Source organism: Natrix helvetica (assembly GCF_964273705.1).
Source record: "Natrix helvetica genome assembly, chromosome: 6".
Taxonomy (NCBI): Eukaryota; Metazoa; Chordata; class Lepidosauria; order Squamata; family Natricidae; genus Natrix; species Natrix helvetica.
In genome coordinates, this window is record NC_138553.1 from 14,242,990 (window position 1) to 14,270,713 (window position 27,724).

At 40.0% G+C, this 27,724-nt stretch overlaps 1 protein-coding gene across 1 annotated transcript in view; it reads right to left on the reverse strand.

Annotated features, from left to right (window-relative positions):
* CACNA1C (calcium voltage-gated channel subunit alpha1 C) overlaps nt 1-27,724 on the reverse strand; it is a 547,747-nt gene that overhangs the window by 204,839 nt on the left and 315,184 nt on the right. The window contains exons 4-5 of the mRNA XM_081957273.1: nt 3,604-3,743; nt 2,060-2,199 (exon numbers count right to left, since the gene is read on the reverse strand). Coding sequence (XP_081813399.1) covers nt 2,060-2,199; nt 3,604-3,743 — 280 coding nt within the window. The remainder of the gene's footprint in view (nt 1-2,059; nt 2,200-3,603; nt 3,744-27,724) is intronic.

Below are 27,724 nucleotides of genomic sequence, written 5' to 3' on the forward strand. Positions count from 1 at the left end.
AAATTTTGAGTAGTTCAGAGAACCTGTAGCGGAAATTTTGAGTAGTTCAGAGAACCTGTAGCGGAAATTTTGAGTAGTTCGGAGAACCTGTAGCGGAAATTTTGAGTAGTTCGGAGAACCTGTAGCGGAAATTTTGAGTAATTCGGAGAACCTATAGCGGAAATTTTGAGTAGTTCGGAGAACCTGTAGCAGAAATTTTGACTAGTTTGGAGAACCGGCAAATGCCACCTCTGGCTGGTCCCAGAGTGGGGTGGGAATGGAGATTTTGCAGTATCCTTCCCCTGCCACGGCCACCAAGCCACACCATGCCTACGAAGCCATGACCACAGAACTGGTAGTAAAAAAATTGAATTTCACCACTGATGACAAGGCATCATCACATATCTGTTGAAGGAGTGCATGGGTAAAGGGTGAGTTTTGCAGCGACTCCCTGATAGCCACATAGTGCTTGTGAGAGGAAAAGTGAGAAGTCCAGTGAAGGAGCACTGAGGAAGTTCGCTCATTGTTGTAATTAAACAACCAAACTCAGAGAGCACCAAGGGCTTCATAAGTTACTCCTGAGCTACAAATATTCTCTTCTGTTGAGGAGAAAAGGAGCAGGTGGTGTCACATGCAACAGAGAAAAATGATACCATCATACTAAAGAGGATGAAAAAGTACTTTGAAAATGTTTGGACCATATTGGTGATTATGTAACCATCTAGAACCAAATATGGAAAATCCCCAGAAATTGAAGGCTGAGAGTCTTGCTGGAGTTAAACTGAAGCCGATTCTTCTTCATACAAGCTCCCAGAGCCCCAACGGCATTCAAATATCAAGATAGAATCTCCACAGGATTTCTTGGGTGGCCATAGATGGAGATACCAAAGCCTGGTCTCATCAGCACACTGTCAGATGAGCTCAGTTAACGACTTCATGTAGATGTTCAACGGGACGGGCAGTTCTAGCTTATGTTGTACCATCCTTACCTACATTTTCTTACAACCAGATGTGAGAGATTAGAAATGCAGTACAACAAATAATGATTTGAGCTACCATATTTTTCAGAGTATAAGATGCACTGGATTTGGAAGAGACAATTTTTTTAAAAAAGTATTTGCACTCTGCACACCTCCCCAAAAACAGCCCGTTTTTCGCGAAAATGGACCTGGCTTTTTTTTTTCAAAAAAGAGGACATGCATAACCTTTAGGAGATTTATAGAGTGCTGCTGGAGTCTGGGCGGGAGGGGGGGGGGCAAAATTGAGCAAACAAAGGCCCGTTTTTCACTCATTTCTGCCCTCTCTAGCTCCAGGAGCACTCTGAAAGCCTCCTAAAGGCTATGCACGGCTATTTTGGTGAAGGGGGCAGGGTTTCAGGAGGTATTCAACGTATAAGACACATCCAGATTTTCAGCCTGTTTTTTGAGGGGAAAAGGTGCGTCTTATACTCTGAAAAATACGGTAAGTAATCCATAAAAAATCTTAAATCAGTTGGGTGGCGATACAATAAATAAAAATAAAATAAAATACCAGACAGGAAATAATGCTCACTGTATTAAAAATGATCAATCAAATGTCCAGACTTTTGACAAAGAACAGTCTAATGCATTAAAGAACAGGCATGCACTGCAATGGGAAGATTTCTTCATCGGGTCAGCCATTTGCAAGACCATTAATAAGCATCAGATTCAGAGCCAGCATCTTACTTGTCGCACTGGTTTAATTTACAGTAGATTCATTATAATGATTTCATATTCATTTTGTATAACTTTTGAGCTGATATATTATTTCACATCCTTCAGAAATCGCTCAGTCTCACAAGGCCCACAAAGCACTCCCCTCTTACAATAATCTGTTTCTCTTACCTGACATTTCAACCTTATTCTTTTTAATTATTTGATGAGAATGATAACCTCAGCTATGAGCAATATTTGCTTCGCCCTGAAATTAATTTTCCCATGATGGATGGAACACGTCTCTAAATTATTTCTTTCGGGGTCTTTTTCACAGTATCAGCTTTTGCTCCTAAAACTAACAACAACAACAACAACAACAACAACAACAAGACTTGGTTACTTACTTGGAACTCCAGATACCAGCCGTAAAGGGCGCAGTACGCGGAAAGCTCTAAGTGCTTTAACATCAAATCCAGCGCCTTTACCTCCCAGTGAATTTACCCCATCTGCTTTGGTTGCTTGTTCTAAAATTGCACTAAAAAGCCTGTGGAAGGGAAAGGAATGAAAAACAAACAAAATAAATGGTTAGTATATCCTATGGAGAAAGAAGCAATCAAGGTACTTTATATAATGCAGAAAATCTTGCATGAGGAGATCAAACCGAACATATATATTTCTTTATGATATGTACAATGATGATATGGAGAAAATGTACATGTGCCCTGTTAGGAATATATTAGTTGACAGCCATAACATTAATTCCCAGGCATGCTTTGCAGTTTCTAAAAAGGTTTAGAAGAATCAAGGTCAAATTTAACAGAATCGATCTAATAGCAATAGCACTTAGACTTATATACCGCTTCACAGTGCTTTTACAGCCCTCTCTAAGCGGCTTACAGAGTCAGCATATTGCAACCCAACAATCTGGGTCCTCATTTTATTGACCTCAAAAAGATGGAGGCCTGAGTCAACTTTACAGATACATTTAATCAATGCACATACTTTTGGCTGGAAACCCTACCCTTTCTATATTGTAAGGCAATGTTTCTCAACCTTGGCAAATTTAAAATGCTGTAAATGGACTTCAACTCCCGGGGGCCAGCCTCACTTTGGCAGGAATGATGTTCTATAGGGTGGTGCATCAACTCCAAATATGTTTATCTTTAATGATGATGATATGTATCGGATTCTGATGCTGCATGCTAAACGCATCTCTGCATCAGAAATACTTCAAATACTAAGCAACTATATGACAGCTATCTATTAAAACTTAGAATCAGTGGTGGTATTCTACCGATTTGCACCAGTTCGGGCAAACTGGTAGTTCTGGTGAGCAGTTGGCCCTGCCCACCTGCCCCTGCTCTTTCCTGTCCTATATTTCCCTGTTTATTAGCTCAGCTGATTCCCATGGCACAGTTGATTGCCACGCGTGAGCTGTTTTACTCGCCAGCGATGACATAGAATGTAAGTTTTTAAGCTTAAAATGGGCAGTTTTTGAACGCCGTGCATGCGCTCCCCAAACCGGTTGCATCCCACCACTGCATAGAATCTCTTACAAAAGGCAATGTTAGGGATGGGTAGGCAGTTTTCCCGAAAATAAGACCTTCCCGGATAATAACCCCAACCGGGCTTTTGAGCGCATGCACTGAAATAAGCCCTCTCCCGAAAATAAACCCTCCCTGAAAATATTGCAACACGGAAGCAGCCATGAGGTGACCTTGCTCGCCGCCTTCTGCACCTCAAAAATAATAAGACCTCCCCGAAAATAAGGCCAAGTGCTGATTTCAGGGGTCAAAAGAAAATAAGATCCTGTCTTATATTCGGGGAAACACAGTACTATTTTAACTATGTATTCATCATAGTAATATAATATAAATTTTCAAATATCTTGATTTTTTTTTGAAATAAAACAACAGCAACTGTTGAAGATTGAAAGATAGATACTCACCCTACTACCACAATTATAAAATCTAGTAAATTCCAGCCATTCCGGAGGTAAGCATTAGGATGAAAGAGAAGTCCATATGCTATTACTTTTAAAAATGCTTCCACTGTAAAAATTATGAGAAAGAGATATTCCACCCGTTCCTGCAGTGAAAAGAAAAAAACAAAACATGGAACATGGTGGTTAACTTTGGAAAATTACAGGAAATATTACACCATAGGAGAAAGAGAGAGCTACATTTCCAAGTCAAAACAATGGGAGGACTATCATTTCCTGCTGTTCTTGCTCAATGCAAGCCAAATAATTTACATATAACTGTATACTCTGTAGGATTGTGGCTATTTGGAACATGGCAATCCTTCCTAATGCAATACCTTCCACATATATTTGACTTCCACTCCCATAATCAATGGCGCCAGTTACAGTGAAACCACATTAAAGTCAAAATACAGTTTTTAAAATTAGTTTAATTTTAAATTTGCACAGTGAAACAAACGTATCATAGGTACATCAGGGTCAAAATTCATGAAATAATATTCGGGGCATCTACTTTGAGAGAGAAGGGAGAAGAGAGAAATAATTTAGAAGTACATTGATGACCATCAATGTCACCCATCACCCTACCCCATTCTCTCTTTTCTCTTGCACAAGTGTACAGTATATCTCACACACACATACTCAGAGAGTGGTACATATTCCCGAATGCTTCTTCTACCACGGGCTTTCACATTGGGTTCAAAATGAGTTCCACGTGAAATCAGGTGAATGGACCAAAATGCAATAAATCCCTTTATCAGTCAAGAAATGGAGGGGGGGGGGATTCTCCCAATCTCCAGGAGATAACCCCAAACCTGAATGAAAGCAAACCACATGCTATCAAGCCTGTCTGATTATATTTATGCCACATCCGTGACTTTCGTTTGCTGCAGAACTGCTGCTGACTTTAGTGCTGAAGCTATGGCTATAAAAATATGTATGGCCATTAGATGGTGTAAATCAGGGGTGTCCAAACTTGGGAACTTTAAGACTTGTAGACTTCAACTCCCAGAATTCCCCAGCCAGCTGGCTGGGGAATTCTGGGAGTTGAAGTCCACAAGTCTTAAAGTTCCCAAGTTTGGACATCCCTGGTGTAAATGGTATAGAGCAGTGACGGCTAACCTTTTTCTCCTCGCGTGCTGGAATAGCACGCACATGCACGACAGCACATGCATGCCCATACTCACAATGCAATGTGCCCCGCCCCCTGTGCATGTGCGCATGACCCCCCCTGCGCTCCCCGCCCCCTGTGCATGTGTGTGAGCCCCCGTGATCTCCCGCACATGAGTGTGACCCCCCCCATGCCACATTTTGGGCCTAGCAGGCCTCCCTGAAGCCTCCTGGGACAAAAAAACGGGTTACATGGGGGCACTGCACCCTCCCCGGCCCATTTTGGACCTAGCAGTCCTCCCTGAAGCCTCCTGAAAACAAAAACAGGGTGCTCCTCCTGTCCCCTGTGCATGCACACGACCCCACCCATACACATGCGACCTCCCCGCCCCCGCACATGCACACATGTCTCCCGCATGCGTGGCAGAGACCCAAAAATCAACTGGATGGTGGGAGGCGCGTGCACGTGCGTGGTGGAGCTGAGCTGGATGATGGCTCGTGTGCCCGCAGAGAAAGCTCCACCTGCCACCTGTGGCAGGCGTGCCATAGGTTCGCCATCATCGGTATAGGGTTTCCTGTGAGCAGGGGGTTGGATTAGAAGACCTCCAAGGTCCTTTCCAACTCTGTTATTCTGTTCTGATCAACTGTTAAGAGATTTTTGTATTGATTTGCTGCTTTTAGCAGTCATTTGAATGTTTGAAGCTAGGATATGATTGCCCTATTCAAATATTCACATGGGACCGTGAACAATGATCAGTTGCTTCTGCTGATTGCCTGACACCCAGGACAGGTTCCTAGAAATAGGATAGCTTCCAGTTTGGATGTGTGACAGTGGTGGGTTGCAGGAGGTACGCCCAGGTACGGGTGTACCAGAGCCTGCCTGGAGCACCGGGTACCATTCCGTTCTGGTGCTCCGGAGGGCCCGCCCGCCCGCCCTCCTTACCTGCCTTTAAAGTCTTCGTCGCTTATGAGCACGGCATATACAGTGCCTGCGTGATGCTCTGCTAAGCAGCTAGAGCATCGCGGAGGCTCGCAGAGGCGTCGCTGGACATATGATGCATGCGCGCACTGCGCACGTCCATGTGGACGACGCTGGGCCCGTTCCAACCATACTGGTTGGAATGGGATCCGGAACCCACCACTGATGTGTGAGCAGAGGAACATTCCCTTGAAAGTAACACTGCCATGACAATTAATTCTAGGATACCTGGTGATCCTATCTCAGGAAGAAAAAAAAAACCCCAGAGAACCCAAATAAAAAATCCACAACATTAAGGACAAAACCTTGGCTTTTGCCGAGAGGTGCAAAGCAGATATTTTCAAATCTATCTGCTGTAGTCACTAAAGAAGCTGCCATTTACATATGTTCTTAATTCTTAATAGGCTCTAACCCCTCAGGGAGAAGGAGGACAGCTGCTTACAGGAGAACAGCTGGCTGCTTGCTGATCATGCAGTTGTCCATATGATATCAAACCTCAAAATACAGCAAAATTTCACTGGGATCAAATGTCAATCCAAGATCATGGCCCGTAATAAAAACTAAAAAAAAAAAAAAAAGCTCACAATTTATATTACTAGGAGTTTTTCAAGTTGCAATACAATTTTCAACTTATTTGGATTTTGTGATTGGCTATTAGTAAGTATCTATTCCCAGTTTACAGATAGATTAAGGGAAGGTGTATGTTAGTCAATTGTGGTTTGCAGATCAAAGCCTAATTTGAATTTCAGATGTTTAACTTATCAATTTAAGGAACCATAATTATTTCAAGAAACTAGAGATAGGAAAATTAAGGTACCAAGATCCTGGGCAGTTCTCTAAACCCTTTTTCTTCCTCACCCAAGTTCTCTTGGGTGTAAGTCTATGTGTCTGGAAGCCTATGCGTATGTGTGTCTGCAGAGATGCTACCTCGTTATTTTGAGACATGAGCTCTACAAAACTGCTAAAATAAGGACAGAGCATTTGTATGCTGTTAATCTGGATTTAATATTAAACGATCACTGCATTTGTTCATGTCAGAATATAAAGCTTCTTTTGGAACCTATAACATTGCAATGGAAAAATCTGAATGGCAGTTCCATTCTCAGGACTATATTGTAAGTAACATTACACGGTGTTTCAGGGAAATGATTTAAAGCCTGTAAACACAGGGAGAATATGCTTACTCTCTGAACTATTTCAATTGTACTTCATCTTTCTCTGCAAGGAAGCGGGTGAAATCTGTGCTTCTTCTCTTGCCCTGTCAAAGATACAGGCCTAGCCAGCAAACTACTTCCAGATATTAATGTTGTGGCCCGCCAGCGGCCAGCAGAGCTGGTAGCAGATTCGGACAGTAAGGAGGAGGTGTGGGTTCCTGCCGGCATTACTGCCGGTTTGGGGTGCAAAACTTTTTACAGTATCCTTCCCCTGCCATGCCCACCAAGCCATGCCCACAGAACTAAACATGTTTGAGTCCCACCACTGGCTGTACTTCTAAGATTATTTTTTGTTTATTATTTTTACAAACAACTCAAGGGAGCAAACGTATCTACTACTCCTTCCTCTTCCCATTTTCCCCATCACAACAACCCTGTGAGATGGGTTGGACTAAGAGTGAATGACTGGCCCCAAATCACCCCCGCTGGCTTTCATGGCTAAGGCAGGACTTCAACTCAGAGTCTCCTGCTTTCTAGCCTAGTGCTTTAACCATTAGACCAAACAGGCTCATCAAGTTTCCTCCTTAGCAGCAAAATAAAAACTAGTTGGAATGAGGCCCTGATCTAGCCAGATTGTTTACCCAATCATATGCTGTCAATGACTAAGGAAAATCAATTTTCATCATTTCCAGAAATGTGTCTACTTAAATCTCTGAAGTTATAGTATGCATGATGCAAAATAAATGTTTACAGTATTTCTAGGGATGAGTACAATATCAAAAGATCTATCATCAATCGCCCACATTTTAATGGTTTTTTAAAAGCTGGCAATCTAACTGAACATGTTTGTTAGCATTTAAGATGCTTATTTCTGAGATATCATCTTAAAATAAACAGAAAATGTGCAGTTGTGATGTATGGCAACTGTACGCCTATAAAAGTGTTGGATGATTAAGTTAATACACAGGATTCAGCATTCCACTTTTCTAGTTCTAAGTAATAGATGCCTCTTTTTGTCATGTTTCTAATGTTTATAACATTTTTCAAGGCAATCAAACTTCCTGGAGTCCCAGGTTGATGCTGTACCACTGGATGCTGGCCTGTATACTAAAAGACTTACCTAATTCAACTCTTCTAACCAATCTTACCAAGGCTATGTTAGAATTTCCCCCCTTTTTTGCTCCTTACGTAATTAATAGCAATCATAGGGGGAAAAAACTTCCATGAAATATTTATTACAATATTCAGTCTAGGAGGATGAACAGATAAACTCCACTAAATGTAGCAATCCATAGGTGACAGAGTAGACCAAAATAAAATGATGCAGCATTTGGAATCCTACAGTTTGTCTTGGCCAATTTGGAAGCTAATCAGAGTTTAGCCTGTTTAATCCTTCCTTGGAAGACCTTTAGGGAATATCAGCACTATATGCTAGATTGAGAATTTTTAAAAAAAATCCTGGAAGAGGCTGATGATGAACACAAAGCTATTGCCAAGAAAAAATCTGAGTGGTCCATGAAATCATCACGTAGAAATCTGCAAAGCCAAATGTTCTGGGAAGGAACATTTTGGAGAATTCTAGAATGTTTTGTTCTCCCTTTGAACCATGACAATCCAGCTGAATGGGGATGGGTAGGTCCAGCAGTATTCAGGCCCCATTCTCCTCAGACTGAAACGTTAAGGCAGCCTGGCTCAGAAACAATTTACATTTGGATTTAATCTTTTTTAACTTTTGGGATGTGTTTATTTTAATGTTGTACGTCCTTTTGGAGAAGGGCGGCATATAAATCCAAATAAACCAAACCAAACCAAACCAAACCAAACCAAATATTTACCTTGAACCATTTTCCAATTTTAGCTGAATCTACAATTCTTCTAGATATAGATCCTCTCTCTCCCTGAACATAAAGATCTTCTTACAATCTATTCATGCTATATTTGAATAACATGTTTGTTATTCCTAAATACCCTATTAACTACCCTAAATGTTAAAAGAAAGTATGGCATAGATTTTGTTCATAATTCCATTTCACCCCATACTGAACAGAAATTAGTTTAGCTTCACAAACTACCTAGCTTATCCTAGAAATCTTGATCACCCTACCTTTCCTTCCTCTTCCTTCCAGTGAAGGAATATTGTTTACACATTTAATTTTTTTTTAAAAAAATACTCCAGCATACTCAGGAGTAATTGATTGATGAATAATTCATTATCCACGAGTAATGAATTGAAATGGAAATGGGCAAGGTGAACAGATGGCAAGTGGACCAAGGCAGTCATAGAATGGACCTCCCTAGATAAAAGCGTTCACGAAAGAGACCTAAAACAAGTTGAATCTATGACATCAGCAAGTATTGTGGGCCCAATTGGCAAAAGAAAGTTCAGGACCGTATTGGTTGGGAACATGTGGAAGAGGCCTTCATCTTGCAGTGGATAGACAATGACTAAAATGATGATAATGATGACTCATGAGTAAATTAATACACTGCACATTTTATTATTACTGTTCTTCAACTGTAATGTCCTGTACTTCTTCAACCTCAAGTACGTCACTGTATTGGTAATATTAGCTATTTTCTATAAGGACTGGTATTATTTTGCCACAAAACTAGATCTCAGAGTTGAATCAAAGATGTATTAAAATAGTGAAGAAATGGACCACATTCAGATAGGTTGGGAATAAAAACATCTATGAAACCTAACACAATGGAGTTTACTACTTCAACTCAGGTTGAGTGGTTGGTTGAGGAGAATCCAAGATGAATCCCATTTATTTAAATGTCTGAGTTCTTCACCAGAATTTCCCAAAATGTCCCAACGGAATATTATATCAACTCATTAGCAGCTATTCAATTATGTGAGATGTATTTTAAGAACTTTGTGGCAAGGAGCAATTTGTAAATGGAAGAAATTAAGAGGGCAGCCAAGGGGGAAAAAACCCCCTTGATGTTACAAATACTGGATTTCTAGATTAAATGTGATCAACGAATAGTGGATTTGTTACGGGAGAATCCTTTTTGGTGTGATTATGTTAACTCATGGTTAACATAAATTAGGATGAATAAAACTGATCTTTAGTAATACAGAGGCAGAAGGGGATACTTATAGGATCAACTCTATAAAACAGATTCTGAGGCAGATTTGTTGGTACTGGGTTGCTTCCAAATACATTTTGTTGCTAAGGAGACATGAGGTCCAGTTTTTTTTTAAACCAACAAAGGATTTGGTAGATTTTTTTTAAATCCAGGAAACATTGTCAATGTAGTAAATAAAGGCCTTTTCTTTTGTCACAAAGAAATGTAGAGTACCGCATATGGTCAAAATGAAGCAAGAATCAGAATGAGAGATATGGCATAAGAATAACAATTTGAAGTATTATACTTATATCTACCAAGCCTTCTTAAATAAAACATGTTTTTGCTGCACCAGAGACCTCTAGAATAAATCTTTATGAGACAGTCATTATGCTCTTTGTGATGCCCAGATATGGTCCAATTGTGAGTAAATCTGCCTCTACCCATTACTGATCAGAGGACGTATTCAGCCAGAAATTTTGAGTAGTTCAGAGAACCGGCAAATAGGCTGGCCCCACTCCCGCTGCCTCCCAGCTGATCTTTTGTTGTTGCCCCGAATAGGAGAAGGGAGCTGGAAAGCAGGTTAGTGGGATGGGGAGGGAATGGGAAGTTTGCCATGGCCGCAAAGCCACGCCCACAAAGCAACGCCCACTGAACCGGTAGTAAAAAAAATTAAATCCCACCACTGATTACTGTATCATATTTTGGAGCAAAGAAGAGCTTCCATTTGCTGTTATTATATTACTCTTCCATTAAAACTAGACCAAACAAAACCATTTTTAAAAAATTAAGAACATCAATGAAAGGACACAAAACGCCTCCCAACAATGGTTCAATTTTCTATACAGAGTAGTCTTTATCTGGTGGAAATAAAAACCATTTCAAGTATGAATTAGTGCCTATTGATTCATGCACATATTTTGTGCATAGAGATGAGAAAAGAACAAACTAGATTCTTTAGCAACCAAGCCTGGAGTAACCTTTCAACACTATCTATTTAATAACTGCCAAAGTCTGCTTTTCAATTATGACAGCACAGGTAATACACTTATATTGATTGCTAAGTATTATCAGTCATTGACAGAATATTGACTATTTTACTTGAAACCAGATCTACAGATGTGTGTGGAATGCTGAATTTCTGAGCAATTTAATAGTGCAAAATGAAATGTTGAGCAGAAATAAGAGCGGATATATTTATGACATCTAACTTAAAATGAGTTTTCTGCCTGCTCAATTATATAGGATTATCAAAGTTCAAAGCTGAAAGTACTTCATGTCTACCATCTATAGAATCATTAATCTTTGCAACCTTCTCTAAAACACGTCTTTAAGATTATCCCCAGATTATGCATTTGGCAAAACTGCATCGCTGCAAATTCTGCCAATTTCACCAATCATTCCTTCGTCATGGGTATTTCAGAGTCTTTCCATCTTTATGCATATAATACAGGAATCTCACCACAGTTAATATGCATAAAAACCAATCTTCCACAAATCTCTTTGTGTTGTCTGTCCATTAGTCCCAGAAAAAAAGTTCTGGTTTCAGCTGAATACTAAAAATTTTAAAAATCTCTAAATATGTATTTCAATCCAAGCATTTCTATTGTTTTTTTTACAAGGCAACCAAGCATGATAAAAATGATTCTTCAGATTTTCCATCTTTCCAACATAAATCTGAAGTACCTTCATACATTCTATACATAGTTTTTTCTGGTATCCTATACCAATGGTATGTCATTTAAACATTGTTTTTCTTTTAAATTGTAACATAATATGGAAGTCCTTTCAATCACATGTTTTCCCATTGTTCCATATGTGTTATTAACCCAAGTTCTTAGCTAATTTTTATCATACATTCTTTAATTTTTCTTCTATTTCAGACTTCAGTAGGAAGGCATCTCCATCAAATTGTGGTTCTCTTAGCTTATTTGAATAAGTGAAGCTACGGATGGAGTTTTCCATGAATTAATGGAACAAGCTATAAAAGCAGAGTTCATCCACTTTCGATTGTGGGTTCCATCAACTGGAACTGGATACCAAACAGTGGTTCACAGGGGAAATATATAAATTTAAAATTTAACAAATTAAATATGCAATTAGAAAATACATCATTTTTGCTATGATGTAGGATAAATCAATCATAATAGAGCTGGAAGAGACCTTGGAGGTCTTCTAGTCCAACTCCCTGCTCAAGCAGGACGCCCTATACCAGGGGTGTCAAACTTGCGGCCCACGGACCAGATGCGTCAGGCACTGGCTATGTCCACCCCCGGTTTAGCAAAGAGGGGAAAAGTCACGATATGTCACATGATGACATGATGCCACAGGTTTCATATCTCTGCTCTATACCATTTCAGACAAGTGACTTGATCCAGTCTCTTCTTAAAAACCTCCAGTGATGAAGCACCTACAACTTCTGATGAGTTGGGTTTGTTCCATTGTCAAGATCATGACTAGAAAGGAAGTCACAAACATTGCCCTTTCCACATGCTGTAATTCAAATAATCTCTATAAACGTCTCCTGCAAAGCTGTGATATTAATTAAAACAAAACAAAAATATTGGATATATTGTTTCTAGTATAGTATTTAGAATTAGGTCCAGCATTCCTATTGCAACATGCTCAGCCTGGGAATTCGTTTTTCTCTAGCATAACAGGCTTTTTAAAAAGTGTATAAACAACCACATGCAACTACATTTAACATGTAGCTTGTCAGGTTCCAGGAGACACTCATTATTTTTCTTAAAGAAGCTAAAGCATGAATCCACATTTCTGTTTTTTGCTAAATAAACAAAGATTAAAGACTACATCCAGACATGCGTTTTATATTAATTGCTGTTATGAAAAGCCAGCAAAACACTGGCAAGGTTAGAACAACAATGTTCAGCCCATTTAAGATCTGCCATGTCTTCTTTTGTTGATCAGTTTAAAAAAAAACCTGAAGAATTTGTTTAAATCTAATCTGCTTTTATATGGCAGTGACATCTGACAGATCACCAAGATGTGTATCATGATTCATTTGTCTTGTTTAATAAGTGGTTACTCCTCATGCTTAAAATGCTTGGGTTCGCTGATGAAGTCAATTAAGATAAGTAGGTACATCTTAAAACATTTTGGGTCATCATATTTCTTAATTAAGCTTTAAAACAACAACAAAAATTCACCTTTCTACAACTTATTGCTGTATTTTTATATTGTTGAAACATTCTGTCAATGATTGGCAGCTAATTAGAAAACTGATGGAATCTTAGCAATTCATACTCTACTGGAGTCCACTGCGCTCTTTATGGATTTTAGATCTACAATACCGTGTTCCTTGGAAAATAAGACAGGGTCAAGACAAGAAGCTTCTGGTATTTATTTATTTAATTTTGTTTATTATGTCAACAAGTACAAGGAAACAAGTAGGAAAAACACATGCAAAAATGGCACAAATAAATGGATAAAAATAAGCAAAACATAGCCATAAACACATAAAAAGAGTACATATAAATGGGACAGTAGGACAGGGACGGTAGGCACGCTGGTGCGCTTATGCATGCCCCCTTAGGGTCCTCTTAAGAAATGCGTAAGGTCCATGGTAGACAGCTTAAAGTAGCGATGGCGAATCTTTTTTGGCTCACGTGCCATAAGTGGGGGGAGTGCAGGGGGCTCGTGTGCAGGCATGCATGCGACCCCCCTGCACTCCCCCTACTTATGGCACGTGAGCCAAAATGCAATGCGCGACCCCCCCAGTGCACATGTGCGCACTACAGGCGCAACCCCCCATTTTTGCATGCTTTTTTTGCCCTCCCCAGGCTCCAGAGGCTTTATAGGAGCATAGGGAGGGTGAAAATAGCCTCTCCCGCCCCCCGGAAGCCCTCCAGAGGCTTCAGGGACCTTCAGGAGGCTTCCCTGAAGCCTTCGGAGTGCTCAAAACGACCCTCCGAGCAAACCAGAAGTCACTTCCGGTTTGCTTGGAGGGTTGTTTTAAGTGCTCCGAAGGCTTCAGGGACCTTGAAAAGGCTTCATGAAGCCTTCCGTGCAGTCAAAACGACCCTCCGAGCAAACAGGAAGTCCATTCCCGAACTTCCGGTTTGCCCGTAGGGCCGGTTTTTTGCACTCTTCTCTCTCTTGATTAGGTCTAATTTTTTTTCTTACTTTCTCAGTCAGCCAACAAGGTCTTAGAAGTAGCTGAAGACAAAATGAATAGAAATCATACATTTGAGTCCATGAAGTGGCAATGTTAACAATGAAGCAGGCTTGCTTCTTTGCTTTTATTGCATCTGTAGGTGCTTATTCACAAAGCCCCTTTATGATATTCATTCAATTTTCACGGATTGCAAGATTCTTTATGAGTAAAATCTAGTGTGATAATTAGGTAGAACATACTATAACCGTGATGGCAAACCTATGGCATGTGTGCCCAAAGTGGCACGAGAAGCCATGTCGCCTGGCACAGGGGGCCTTGCCTGTTTGTCTTCCGGGTTTCTGGCATGCATGCACATGTGATGATCAGCTGTCCTTCACGTGCATGGCAGTGCCGGAAACTGGCCTGAGCATGCACACCGGTCAGCTGATTGCTGGGTGCGCATGCGTGGTAGATCCTGGAAGTTTGGCTTTTCCGAAGCACAGCCCTGACAAGCACGTGCACGTGCAACATTTCTGTGAGACTTTTTCGGCACTCGGTGCCAAAAAGGTTTGCCATCACCGTAGTATAATGTTATCTGGAATTCTTTGGGATTTGTAGAAGCTGATGAAATGGGTAGGGTTCTCTATAGGATAAACCCCCTCTGTGAAGTTGACTTCCCCTCTTGGTTCCATTGTGAAAGTGCAAACAACTAGACATGAGAAGTGGTGAGAGTTTTTTGAGAAAAGAAGAGGTTTCATTAGCCTTGAGAATTCAATGGTGCACCTGCTCCTGGAGAAGCCATCTTTCCAGCTACCCATATTGGAGAACTATCGCCCCATCGTCAACGTTCCATTAAGGCAGCGTTCTATGAATGGGCATTTGCTTAACTGTTGTTGGGTTTTTTTTGTATTTTTTATGAATGGGCTTCTATGATCCCTGCACTGATATGTGACTATTCTGGTATCACATAGTTTTACATGATGTTGTTTTAACCGTATTATTGTGAATCCCCTTTTGAGTTGTGGGAACTTGGTGCTATGCAGTGCTCTGACCTAGGCTTCCTGATACAATAAAAAGCACACGCTTAGTCCCCAAAACCATCTTTTTATTTCAACAGCTGGGAATTATGTTCGTTCACAGCCTGTAATGAGTCCCAAATAGTTTGTAAAGAGTCCGACAGAAGTCTGCCACAGTCGTTCGGGATAAGGCTGATGAGCACCCGCCTTTACCTCCTTTGAAATGCTGCCAAAGACCTAATTGGCAATTAGCTTTGCAAGGCCACACGGAGCACAGTCAAAACGGAGCTTCAGAATTTAAACTGACCAGAACGAACAACATCACTTCCTGCAAAGGCTCATGCGCCTTTGCTCCTCCTTTATGTCTTAGGGGAGGGGCCACTCATCTCCAAGCCTTACTCCTGATGTCTGACTCCAAAGGCTCGGGAGGCAGCACGTAACTCCCAGATGGCCCTGCCGTCCTCTCTGCCTCTGATGCAGAGTCCTCATCCGAGCCTTCTCCAGACTCCAGGACTGGCCCATGTTCCTCCCCAATCTCCTCACTGTCCCACTCTGCTGCCAGCTCCACAGGCTGCCGGCGGAGCACAACATATAGATACTCATAAATAAAATAATAAAGCTGCTGTGATTTGGGTTCTTATATCTCCCAATTGATTTTTTTTAATACAGTGCTATAATACAGTGCTATTTTATGTGTGCAGGACAACTCATCATATCAATGAAGGAGCAACTCATTCTGTTAGGAACATACTTACCAACATATTTGCAATTCTAAGACAACAGGCTCATCCATGTCACATAACTAGAATGATCTGATTAGAATGTTGACAACTAAGGGGCAGTCAAGAGCTGTTGCATCAGAAATAATAAATGCACATCTTGCACGCGACAATGATATTCCAAAAATAAGAGGCAATCCTTTATATTCATGGGTACCTACTAAATCTGATGCATCATAGATATGGAACAACATCATCTGACCTTAATACATGATGTTTAGAACCATTCCCTCAATCATTCGGTTGTGGAATAAACAAGTTATGTAAAATAATGTGCTCAGGTATAGATCTATTGCTAAACGATTGGTGAGGCTCCACAGCGAAACAGTTTGCACCTTCACTTTTCTCTTTCTTTTCCTCTTGTCAATCTCTCCCTGGCATCCCACTGTTTGCTTACTAGAAAAGCATTTTATATGTGCCTATGCAAATGAGAGTATTCAGCCGAGTTGCAGCTGTACTTGTAATTATTTTATTTTGCTTGTGAGATTTATCTGCTGCCTTACTACAAGCAGACTCTGGGCAGCACACAGTACGATTTGTTTTTATACACTGCCGTATGCAGTAGTAATTGATCCTTATTACGCGTGTTTTAAACAAAACACTACTATTGTCAATATCATTTAAAGCACCGATATTGACATAAAAAGACAATTGGAACAACACCTCAAATAGTCTTAAAACAAGCAGAAATATGATCAACTATGTGATCATATCCAGTAGTAGACTGACATGCAGTCAGATCTTAGCTTATTTGAAATATAGCTGAACTTTACCACTGTTCCTTCCCTCCCCTTAGTCTGAGTCATAAATCACATTCCCCAATGAGGTGCACCCCTCCCAAGTCTGCTGCGGTAATCTGAGATCCGAGTAGCTGAAAGTATGCGTGGAATGTGCTTCCCCCCCTTTCCTACTATGTCAACTTTAGGAATTGACAAGGATCTGATTAGAGGGAGATGCTTTAAGTTAATCTTAGCTTCTGATGACTCAATGGAGACATATCCTTGGAGAATTGTCATGAAACCTCTTTAAATACTGTATTTCCTGTCTGCAAGACTCAGTGTTCATAACTCCAGGTATTCTGACCTAGGCTTCCCAAGTGCATGAAGCAAACTCCTGGTCCCGACAAAAACCGCTTCTATTAATTTAATGTGAATTCCGCTCATTCACATCCAACAAAGTCTTTTAAGAGAGGATTTACGGTCACAGACCTTATCTGGCGTAGAGAACTGCCAGGCTGATATCTGCAAAACTTGGCAAGTTGTCTTGGAGAGTCACAAACCAATTAAGTGAACTGATTGTCTCCTGCAAACTCCACTCCCCTTTCGTTTCTCTTTTATTTTCTCTGGAAGGGGTCATTCATTGTCCACATGTGGCCTTACTCCCAAGTCGACCCCTGTTCTTTACCTGTTCCCTTCGTCTAACAACTCTGCGCATGCGCACACTGGGAACAGGCTCCAGCTGATTGTCTGCCTCACTGATGTCTGACTCTGAAGGCAGCTGATAACTGGCATACAGCTCTGGCCCCCTCTCTGCCTCTGCAAAATTGTCTCCTTGATCCCCCTATTTCTTTTTCCTTTTTCGATATGGAGCCTAATCCAGCCATTTCTGAATAACTCGGAGGCAGTTTCCTCTCTCGTGTTCTTGTGGCATTGAAGATGTTTTAATTTATGCTTTTAATCTGCAGAACATTTTTCTCTCAGCAGTTGTCTCTGTGCAGCAGAACAAATGTCTTGGCGAGACCTTATTTATAAATGAAATGATATTTATGTTCCCCTTTGTAACCTCTCCCTTCTTGAGATCTCTAGCTTATCTTCGAACCCTAAAGCTTCATTCATTTACTTTGTATTGGGGTCATGGATCTTTTTGTCTTGCTCAAGTGACCTTTCAATTCCATGAGTAAATATAAAGGACACGTTTAACATTCTGCGCACACTGTTCCTTGTGGACAGAGAAAAAACAGAACTAGACAGAAAGAAAAATAATAAATCCTTGCAGATTTCACCATCACAGCCACAGTACCAGACTCTCTTTCTCGAAACGGCATAAAACTGTTTATAACAGCTCCACTTATCAAAGGAAGAGGGAACACAAGAGCATGAAAATGGGTTTGATAAAGGAAAAAGGAGAACACAGCAGTCCTCCACTGCCCTCAGAAGCATTAAGGCACCCAGGTTTTAGATGCTCAGGATATCGCAGGAGTGTCAAACTCAATTTCATTGAGGGATGCGCTTCAGGGTTGTTTTTTTACCTCAGGAAGCCAAAGTAGCCATGGCCAGGGTAGGCGTGGCCAGTTCGATGTCACTCATATCGGGGGCACCTGTGGTGGCCCGAGGGCTCTGCCATGGAAACCGGGCTCCTGAGCTCCATTTTTGGCTGTACCTGCCTCCTGCAATCCTAGGCCAGCGAAAACGGAACTTGAGAGGAGATGTGTGCCACGTCCCCAACTCCATTTTCGCTGGCAGAGGCACTGTGGGCCAGTCCTTCGCTGTTTCCAGGGCAGCCCTGTGGACTAGATCTAAGCACCCTGTGGGTTGAATTCAGCCCCTGGGCCTTGAGTTTGACACCCCTGGGATACAGTATTCACAACTCAGTACAGAATATGAGCTAAATATGTAAGAAAAGGAATAAATGGGGAGTTAGATAGTCAACTAAAGTAAGAGGGAACAGTGTCTTAAAAAGAGATAGTTTGGCATACCAAACATCAGGTCCCTAGATTAATTACAATATGTTAATTAATTCTTTATTTTGTCCAGAGAAAATATTAGTGTATTTATGTATTCAAAGAACAGGTGTCAAATGAGCAAGGAAGTGTTTAAAAGAAAATGGCAGCCAAGTTGGACTTTTAATGTAATTTATACTATAAATTATATACACAGAGGTGTATATGAGAAATACACACACACACACAGGTTTTCATTACATTTTTCTCCTGGTTTTCACAACTATGCTCTGATGTGAACTCAGCTGAGAAATAAATCACATAAAGCTTGATGGCTGAATTGGGCTTAAATGCTGTAACTCCTCAGTCTTAAATCTGATATTCCAACAAAGCTGATTCTAATTTTGAACGTAATCAAGAAGGATGGTTTATTCTTTATTTTATTTTAATCCCAATCTCCAGCTTTTTTGGAACAGCTCACAACTGTTTCAAATCACAATTCACTTGTTTATTAAACCCATTTATTAAAAAAAAAACCACAACAATAACAGACCTACAATACAGACCTAGGAACTATAGAAACACACTAGAAAGCAAACACTGATCAGAATGGGTCTGCCTTAAACATCCCCATTTATTGGCACAGCTATCAAGTTAGCTCTTGTCACCATCAACCCTGAAGGAGAAGTTGTTTCCTGGAATTCTCAACACACCCCAAATTTCTAAAATATGTCCAAGGTCCCATATAGATATTAAATAGCATAGAAGGCAAGATCCATCCATGAGCAATGTTGTAATCCAAAAAAACTCAAGTACAGGTCAAGAATGTCATTAGTTAAAATAGCCTTGATTCCACAAGATTATTCTTGTCAAAGGTTTATAGAATATATAGGTAAGATCAGAGGTGGGTTCCTACCGGTTCGGCTGAATATATAGGTAAGATCAGAGGTGGGTTCCTACCGGTTCGGCTGAACCAGTAGTAACTTGGTGGCCTGGATCGTTGGAACTGGCAGCGACCCAGGCCTGCCACGTCCCCAAACCGGTTCTCTCAGCGGTGCCATAGGTGGCGCCATCTTGTTTTCGAGTCCCTTTTGGGAGAGGGGGCGGTATAAAAGTTTGAATTAAAATAAAGTTTTTGCCTTCTGTGCATGCACAGAGAAATTTTTGTTGCACTGCGGATGTGCACCCAAGGCTCATCAAGCGTGCGTGCACGGCGCGTCCCTGAGCAAACTGGCAGTAGTGGCAGCTGGAACCCACCCCTGGGTAAGATTATATATGCCCTGTCCAATACCAAGCACTGAGTACCTACCAGGCTGACCAAACTAAACTTTAGCCCCCAAACTAAACCTAAAACCAGAATGAGATAAATCTAAAAAGTACCCAGTATCTTGTAAAACTGCCTCTATTTGTGACATATTCATGAAACAATACTAAGAACTGCAGAAATGAAAAAAAGGTGGAGATATGACTGATTATGGATAACAGTATTGCCAGGGAATATGTAAAAATATATCAAACTTTTTTTTTAACAGGTTTCTTTTTCAGATTAAATAGGAAGGCTAATAAGGCTTTACTGGTGCAAAACTATGAAATGAGATATTCAGTATTAATGCATGCCACATAGACTTTGGGGTAATGGGAGAATTTAGTAGCTCATTTTGCTAGCATTCACAAGTCTTTTGGTTTTATATAACTGAAAAATTAAAATATAAAGCAAAGTACATAGCTTTAATAAAATAGTAATGATGCTGATCAGACAAACCACATTTCCTTAAGTGATTTCCAAATTATGAATCAAATCACATTATTATTTTTGGAAAGCTTTTGCAGACTACTTCCTTTCCACCCACATATATCCTTAGTAATATCTTCTCTTGTATAAGCTTACGTGTTATTAAAAATTAGACTGAGAACTGATCTAAACAATTTGTGCTAATTGGCCAAGTTGCAAGGAAATCAGCAATTAATGCTTGAAAGCATGGCAGTCATTTCTGCTGGGGAAACTTTCATTAAGAATACTGGCAGATTTCCTTCATCACAAGTGAAAATAAAATTTCTTGACAAATGCTTTGGTAAAAGGATTGAAATTTCAAAAGTCTCTCATTCACTTGGTAATAAATGTTATCTCTTATTTTGATAGAAAATGTATGCCAACTGAACTAATGCAATGTCAAGTCAATGGTCTACTTAGCTCAGGGCTGGCAGCTCTGAAGTCATGATTCTTCTCCACTGTGGATTTGTCAGGTAGCACCGAGAATCACGATCACAGGCACCATATTATGTTTGTAAATTAATAAATATTGCATCCAGTTCTGGGCACTGTACTTTAGTATGCACGCTGACAAACTGAAAAATATGCACAGGAGAGCAACCAAGGTGATAAGGGTAAACACTTATGTTCTGGCTCAGGCTTCCCAAGATCTTGAAACAGACTCCTCGTCCCTATAAAACCTCTTTTATTTAGGATAAGGGAATTCCTCTCCAGCCAAGTCCTGGCCAACAGTCTTTCATGAGATTTCACAACTACAGAACTTTATCAGGCTCGGAGAATTGCCAGGTTGATATCTTCCAAACGCCATGCTGTAACAGCAATTACATGGCAAGAAGTCAGGAAAAGACCTTCAACCTAATGAATTGAACTCCTGCAAACTCCCCTCCCCCTTCGCTCCTCTTTATTCCCTATGGGAAGGGCCATTCACCGTCCATCTGTGCCTTTACTCCAGAGTTGGCTCTTGTTCCTTAGCTGTCCCCTTCTTCTGGCAGCTCTGAGCCTGCACATCAGGAACAGGCTCCAGCTGTTTTTCTGCCCCACTGATCTCCGACTCCGAAGGCAGTTGATAACTGTCAGATGGCCCTGGTCCCATCCCTGCCTGACTCAGAGCCCTCATCAGAGCCTTCCCCAGACTCCAAGACTGGCCCATGTTCCTCCCCAACCTCCTCATTGTCTGCGTCTGCCACCAGCTCTGCTGGCTGCCGGCGGGCCCCAACATTTTAAGAAGGGGTGGGTGGAAGCACTGGGTATGTTTAACCTGGACAGTTGCCTTAGATATATGGTGGATTGTCATGCAGAAAATGGGACATAATTATTTTAGAGTCGTTCCAGGAGATACGGCAAGAAATAGTGGGTCGAAGTTTAAGCAAATTTTATTTGGGGATCAGGGTAAATTTCCTGGTGGTAAAAGCTATTCAACAATAAAACAAATTGCCTTGGGAGATGGTAGGCTAACCTTTGTCAGCAATGTTTAAAAGTGGCTGAATGGACATCTATCAGCAATGGTAGTGTATGGATTTCTCCATGGGCAAGGGTTGAACTAGATCATCACCAAGGACAGTTACAATCCTTAGAGTCTATTATTTGGTACCTTTTCTAGCTGTGTCTCAACTAGAATCACTGGAGCTGTGGTCTTTTGGTTATAAATATAGGTCTGCTCCAAGTATGAAATCTGGGAGACTGGATGCGGTCATAATAATTAGTTTAACTCTTAATATGCCATTTCTTATACAATATTCAATGCAAAGCAATTTTATGCAATAATGAAGTTTCTTAAGAAATGTCTCTATAAATAAATACATTTCTATAAAAGATTACTTTTCTATGCTTTGACATGTAAACCTATCCCAGGTCAGGAAAGTGACTTTTTCTGTCTTATGCTCTACTGCCTTGACTTCAGCAAGTGAAAAAAGTAACAGGTCCCTAAAGAAGAGACTGGCTGAATTCACACAGGTTTAACTTGGTCAAATAAATACTTAGGGGTAGCATTGACGCAATATGTTAAACTTGGCTAGTTTTAATTCAGATTGATTTTCCTTTGTGACAACTTTTGTATGAACCTAGTCCATAGTTAAATGAATTGTGCAAATGCAGAAAACAGTGTGTGCAGAAAATATAGGACAGGCCTTAGTTGAAGGGGCCATGCCAATTGAGATTCTACTAATCCAAGCAAATTGGGGAAAAGCATCAATCCATCCATCCATCTATCCTATCTATCATCACTTTTGAAAACTGCCCATTTCCCCCAAGTGGGACTCTGGATAGTTTACAAACATCCTTCAAATGTTCTGTTCCCAATCCTCTCACCACCACGTATAGAGGTGTGATTGTGATGTTAAGACACAAGCCTACACAGTAATGAAGAATACAGTATGTAATTAGAAACGGAGGAAAAGAACTTAAGAATGAAACAAAAGTAACATTGTTTGATTTGTACTGTGGACTATTCATGTTGCATGTTCAGTTGGTGAAGAGTGCCAGAATAGAAACTGTCTCAGAAGATCTTAACAATTTTTAGAAAAAAACGGAGGAGGTGAAGATTATGTAGCTATTGGTGAATCAGTGTTCTTGAAACTTCAGCTTTCTGCACGTTTTCCTTGCATGCTCATTCTAATTCTGTAAGTAATATTCAATGGTATTCCATCATACCTTCTATTTCATTTTAATTTTCTCATTTTAGTTCATTCCTATCAAATTATCTGTCTTGCCAGTGCAAGACAAATGCTCTTTATTATATTGTTATTTCCTGTCAAATACATAATGCTTACTGTATTTCAAACGTTGACTTCTTGCAATAAATTAGAATAATGCTTTAAAAAAAAGGAAATCTATTGTTGTAGGAGTACTTAACTTGGCCTGAGGAATTCATTAAAAATGCTAGGGTCAAGGATCTTCATATTTTATGTGTTTATTTTTAGCTTCAGGTAATTTCTTTTAGCTGCATCTCAATCAATTCCTACAGATTTTAGACCAACGAGACATGGGTGGCAAAAATTGAGATTATCATCGGGTAATTAAAGATATAGAAAACTCTTAAGTCTTTGTTCCTGTCCTGGGGTTGTTTGGATTTCCACAGCCCAGTTTTGTTATATCAACTTCTTTTCAAGCTGAACTCATTTGAAAGAAATGGCTCATAATTTTGAGAATATACTGGGCAAGCATCTCATTTGGATGTCAGTTCAATGCAGGATCATTTCCAGTGAAGAAGGAATCACTGTTGCTGCTATCTGGGATTTTTATTATCTTGTGGAGCTTGAGGAAGTTACTGGATCCTCCTGGGTCTCAATCGGTTACTTGTGCGCTAGATCCTAGTTTATAAAAAAGTAAGGTTCTACGCTTAGGCAAGAAAAACAAAGTGCACAGGTACAGTATAGGTGGTACCTCGCTAACTGTGAGAGGGAACTTGGAGTCCTAGTGGACAACCATTTAAATATGAACCAGCAGTGTGCAGCAGCAACCCTCTACCAGGGTTAAGGCAGTGCTGGAAAACAATGGTGGCCACACAAAATATTGTGGGCCCCATTGGACATTATCACTCTGGGGTGTACTCACTTTTGTTGCCAGCAGTTTAGACATTAATGGCTGTGTGTTGCGTTATTTTGAGGGGCCAGCACATTTACAAGGTTATACAAGCTGTATACTCACTACTTTACTTTGTATCCAAGTGTCATTTCTTCAGTGTTGTCACATGAAAAGATATACTTAAATATTTACAAAATGTGAGGGGGTGTACTCACTTCTGTGATATACTGTATGTGAAGCTACTGGGATAGGCCATTTGCTGATTGTGGGTAATAATAAACCAATAAACCAATGATACCCAGTTATAAGTCACCACCCAGAGATGCTGTTGAAACCCCAAATTGCTATGTGGAGGCTCTAAAGACGTGTATGGGGCAAAATCTGTTCAAAACCAACTTTGCTAATTGGCAATAGACATTCCAGTGACCTCATAACATATGCTCTGGTAGTTACTATGCACAGAGCCACATGCCCTCCTGAAGAAGGATTTCTTTTTGTCTATGTGATTTGAGGATTTTCCTGGAGTTATAGCTCCAGCTTAAACAGAAGATCAAGGGTCTGTCCTAATCAAAATATCTTGACAACAGTAGCTCATTCCCTAGTTACTACTTGGTGAAATACCACAATGCACTCCATGTAAATTAGAGTCCAAGGCAAAGTATTGCTCAAAGGTCCAATTGATTAAGAGAGCCATGTTGTCACATCTGGAAAAACCAAAATCTGAAAGCTTCCCAGTTTTCCCCACCTAGTTGAAAGTTCAAGATCTTGCCCCCACACTCACAAATGTGGGATTGGCTTTCGAGAGAACACGAAAGCTACAGGTAATACAAAATGAGGTTGACTTCCTGAAGGGTCATCATCAGGTAATTCTTATTTTGAAGTTGCTGCATTGGATTCCAATAAACTTCTCATTCCAATTGAAAAGTGTTGTTTATCAGCTTTAAAGTTCTTTATGCACCAGGATATACCAGGAAAAACTTTGCCAGAATTAAATCTGCCCCTATAATCCAGGTTACAAAGCTTCTTCATGGTGATGGCTCCCATTTCATGGTACACTCTGCCCACAGAATTATCAATGACCTCTATTCTATAGATATTTCAAAAACACATCAGTGAATGATGCCTTTTGTATACCAGACACGTTTTTATTGTTGTTGATTGTTATAGCCTAAAATTGTCACTCTTGCCTGTCTGCTCACCATGAAATAAGTGTCAGGGTTCCAAATAGCATCCAAAAGTAAATTAGAGTCCAAAGCAAAGTATTGCTCAAAGGTCCAATTGATTAAGAGAGCCATGTTGGCACATCTGGGAAAACCAAAATCTGAAAGCTTCCCAGTTTTCCCCACCTAGTTGAAAGTTCATGATCTTGCCCCCACACTCACAAATCCATCGCATGGTCCAATCTCCCACTGCCATGCTGGCAGTTCCACCCATCCAGTTCCAGTCAGGCGCAGAGACAAAGGATGACCTTGGCTTTCTAGAAAGAATTTTGTTATGGCTACATAGTATGCAACTCCTTACAATCCCCCCCCCCATTTTCCAACAATAGAAAATGCATAGCAGAATAATAGAAAGTGTAGCAGGCCGAAGATCCAAAAGGAAAGATGGCTACAGGCCTGACAATAAGCAAAATATATTGGCTTTATACGTGGTTATATCACATCAGTATTATCAGATCTCTTTCCTGTCAACTGGCCACCTTCTGAATGTCTTCACTCTAGATAAGAAGGCCCTCCATCATCTATAAACCACAGGTCTAAAAAAAAACAAACCCCACACACCAAGATAGGAGTTCCAGCAACAATGAATTTACAGATAGGAAGTTATGTTGCTGACAGATGGCATCATTATTTAGGAAGGATTGAAACCTGAATTTTATCATGCGAAGATAGAAATTGGTACTGAACACAGAATTCTGACACAAGTTTCATTCTTTTAGGTATTATTAATGAAGTGTGGACAATGTTTGGAGATTGGAAGTAAGAAGCTCAGCAACATTTTTCTTGATATCTGTTCTGGTCTAGGCAAGGGAGAACAATCTGACAAAATCAAACTCTCTTCCTGGAAACCAAAGTTTTAGCTTGGAGGAATAAATCACGAAACTATCTTTCATTTGCTACCGAAAACAGCATTTACTTCTTCTTCTCAGGTGTATCTGTGCAGGATGAAACAAGAATAATATACTGCCTCCAGATTCAGAGCTTCAGTATCCAAGTATTATTTTTTCTCTATGTTTAAGATCCCCCTCCTTAAATACTTTATAGACAGGCCTTACTTTCTAATACAGTGTTCTGAACGAGGAGCAGGGCATTGCTTTAAATACAGTGTGGTTAAGTTTGGTTTGGTTTGGTTTGAGTTTATTTGTGATCAAATTATTCTGGTTGGGATTTATCTTCCTCCTTCTTTGAAAAATACTTCCATGCCTCTGTTGCTCTGTCATTCCCCACACACTGGGAATCCTGTTCCTCCCCTGCTTTATTCTTGCCTTCCTACTCAATGATGAGATGGTGACGCAAATAAACAATTTCGATTGTCATTCAGTCAGACTTCAACAACAAGACCATAAAACAGAGCAATCAGACAAATTTCTTTAATTCTAATTAGTTTTCTTTCTGCAATCATTCCTTTAATAAAAAGTTCAATTAGGAGTAATGGATGCCATTAGCTGTGTTGTATTAGAAACTCGGTTTAGCCAGATCTGTCATATGGAAAACAGAAACAAAAGGAACAAACAGGTATTTGAACACTTATGACTAGAATGACTCTAAATTTGTTGTGGTTATAGTTGAACATATATAAATGTCATCTAAAATAGTCGAGGTTCTTGCACTGATGCTCTTTTGAGTATTGGTCCTCAAATAATATAAAATCAGAGGATTAATATGAGTAACCTTTTCAATGAGCTTTTGTATTCCATTTAAGTCATTGTCTTGAATTTTAGATATGCTATTAATGTAAGCAGAAAACTGGTGAAAGGTACATTCCACATCGAATCTAGTAACTGTATGAAAAATTTACTATGCTTAATTATACCATAGAATAACAAACCTAAGGGTCAGAGCCTTGGAATAAATTAAATGCAGTAACTTATTTTTATTCTGAGGTGGGGAAACACTAAAAAAGGTGCAGTAGTGGCTAACAAGGAATCCTTTATTTTGTAGTTAATAAAGAGACACGTTCGATCTGTAACTTAATTCAGGAAAGTAAGCATTTATCTTAAAGGATAGTGTCCTTTGTTTTTGTGTTATTACCTCTTTACTGAATCAAATTTTTTGGTGATTGCCCCCTAACAATATTGTCTGTGATGCACCCCTAATTATGCCTAACAACAATCTACACAAGCCAAATTATGACCTGCTTAGGCTTAGGCTTATATATGGCAAGCTTCAGTAATCAAATCTTAAAGTTTGATGCAACTGATGAGAGATTTGCAAGAAAAGTAAGAAAGTAAACAACTGGGTACCAAGAGTCTACCTGCAGACGAATGAATCTGGGAGAAACCAGAACCAAAAGGTAAGAGTACCTTGGAGGGGTGAAGGAGACTGCTTAGTTTGCTGTGTAAATGGGTGTGAGAATGGAAGAACTGTTATTTCTCACCAAGTCTCTCTGCAGAACTCCCATTGAGTTTGATAACTTAGTTTTCTTCAGTTATTTATTTATATTGTTTTATTTGTTTCCTAGTTTCTGGCCTGGCTCAACCATAGTTCTATTCTTTTTCCTCCTGACAGTCCTTTTAAATTTTTAAATTGTGTTGTGTTATTATTAATGGGGTATTTTAATGGTTTTTTAACATTCTCTATGTGATGTAATTGTTACCTCCTCCGTGCATGTATGTCCTTGTATACGTATGTATTTGGATGTTTATATGTTTGCACATATGTTTTTATGTCTCATATGTTTTATTGTACG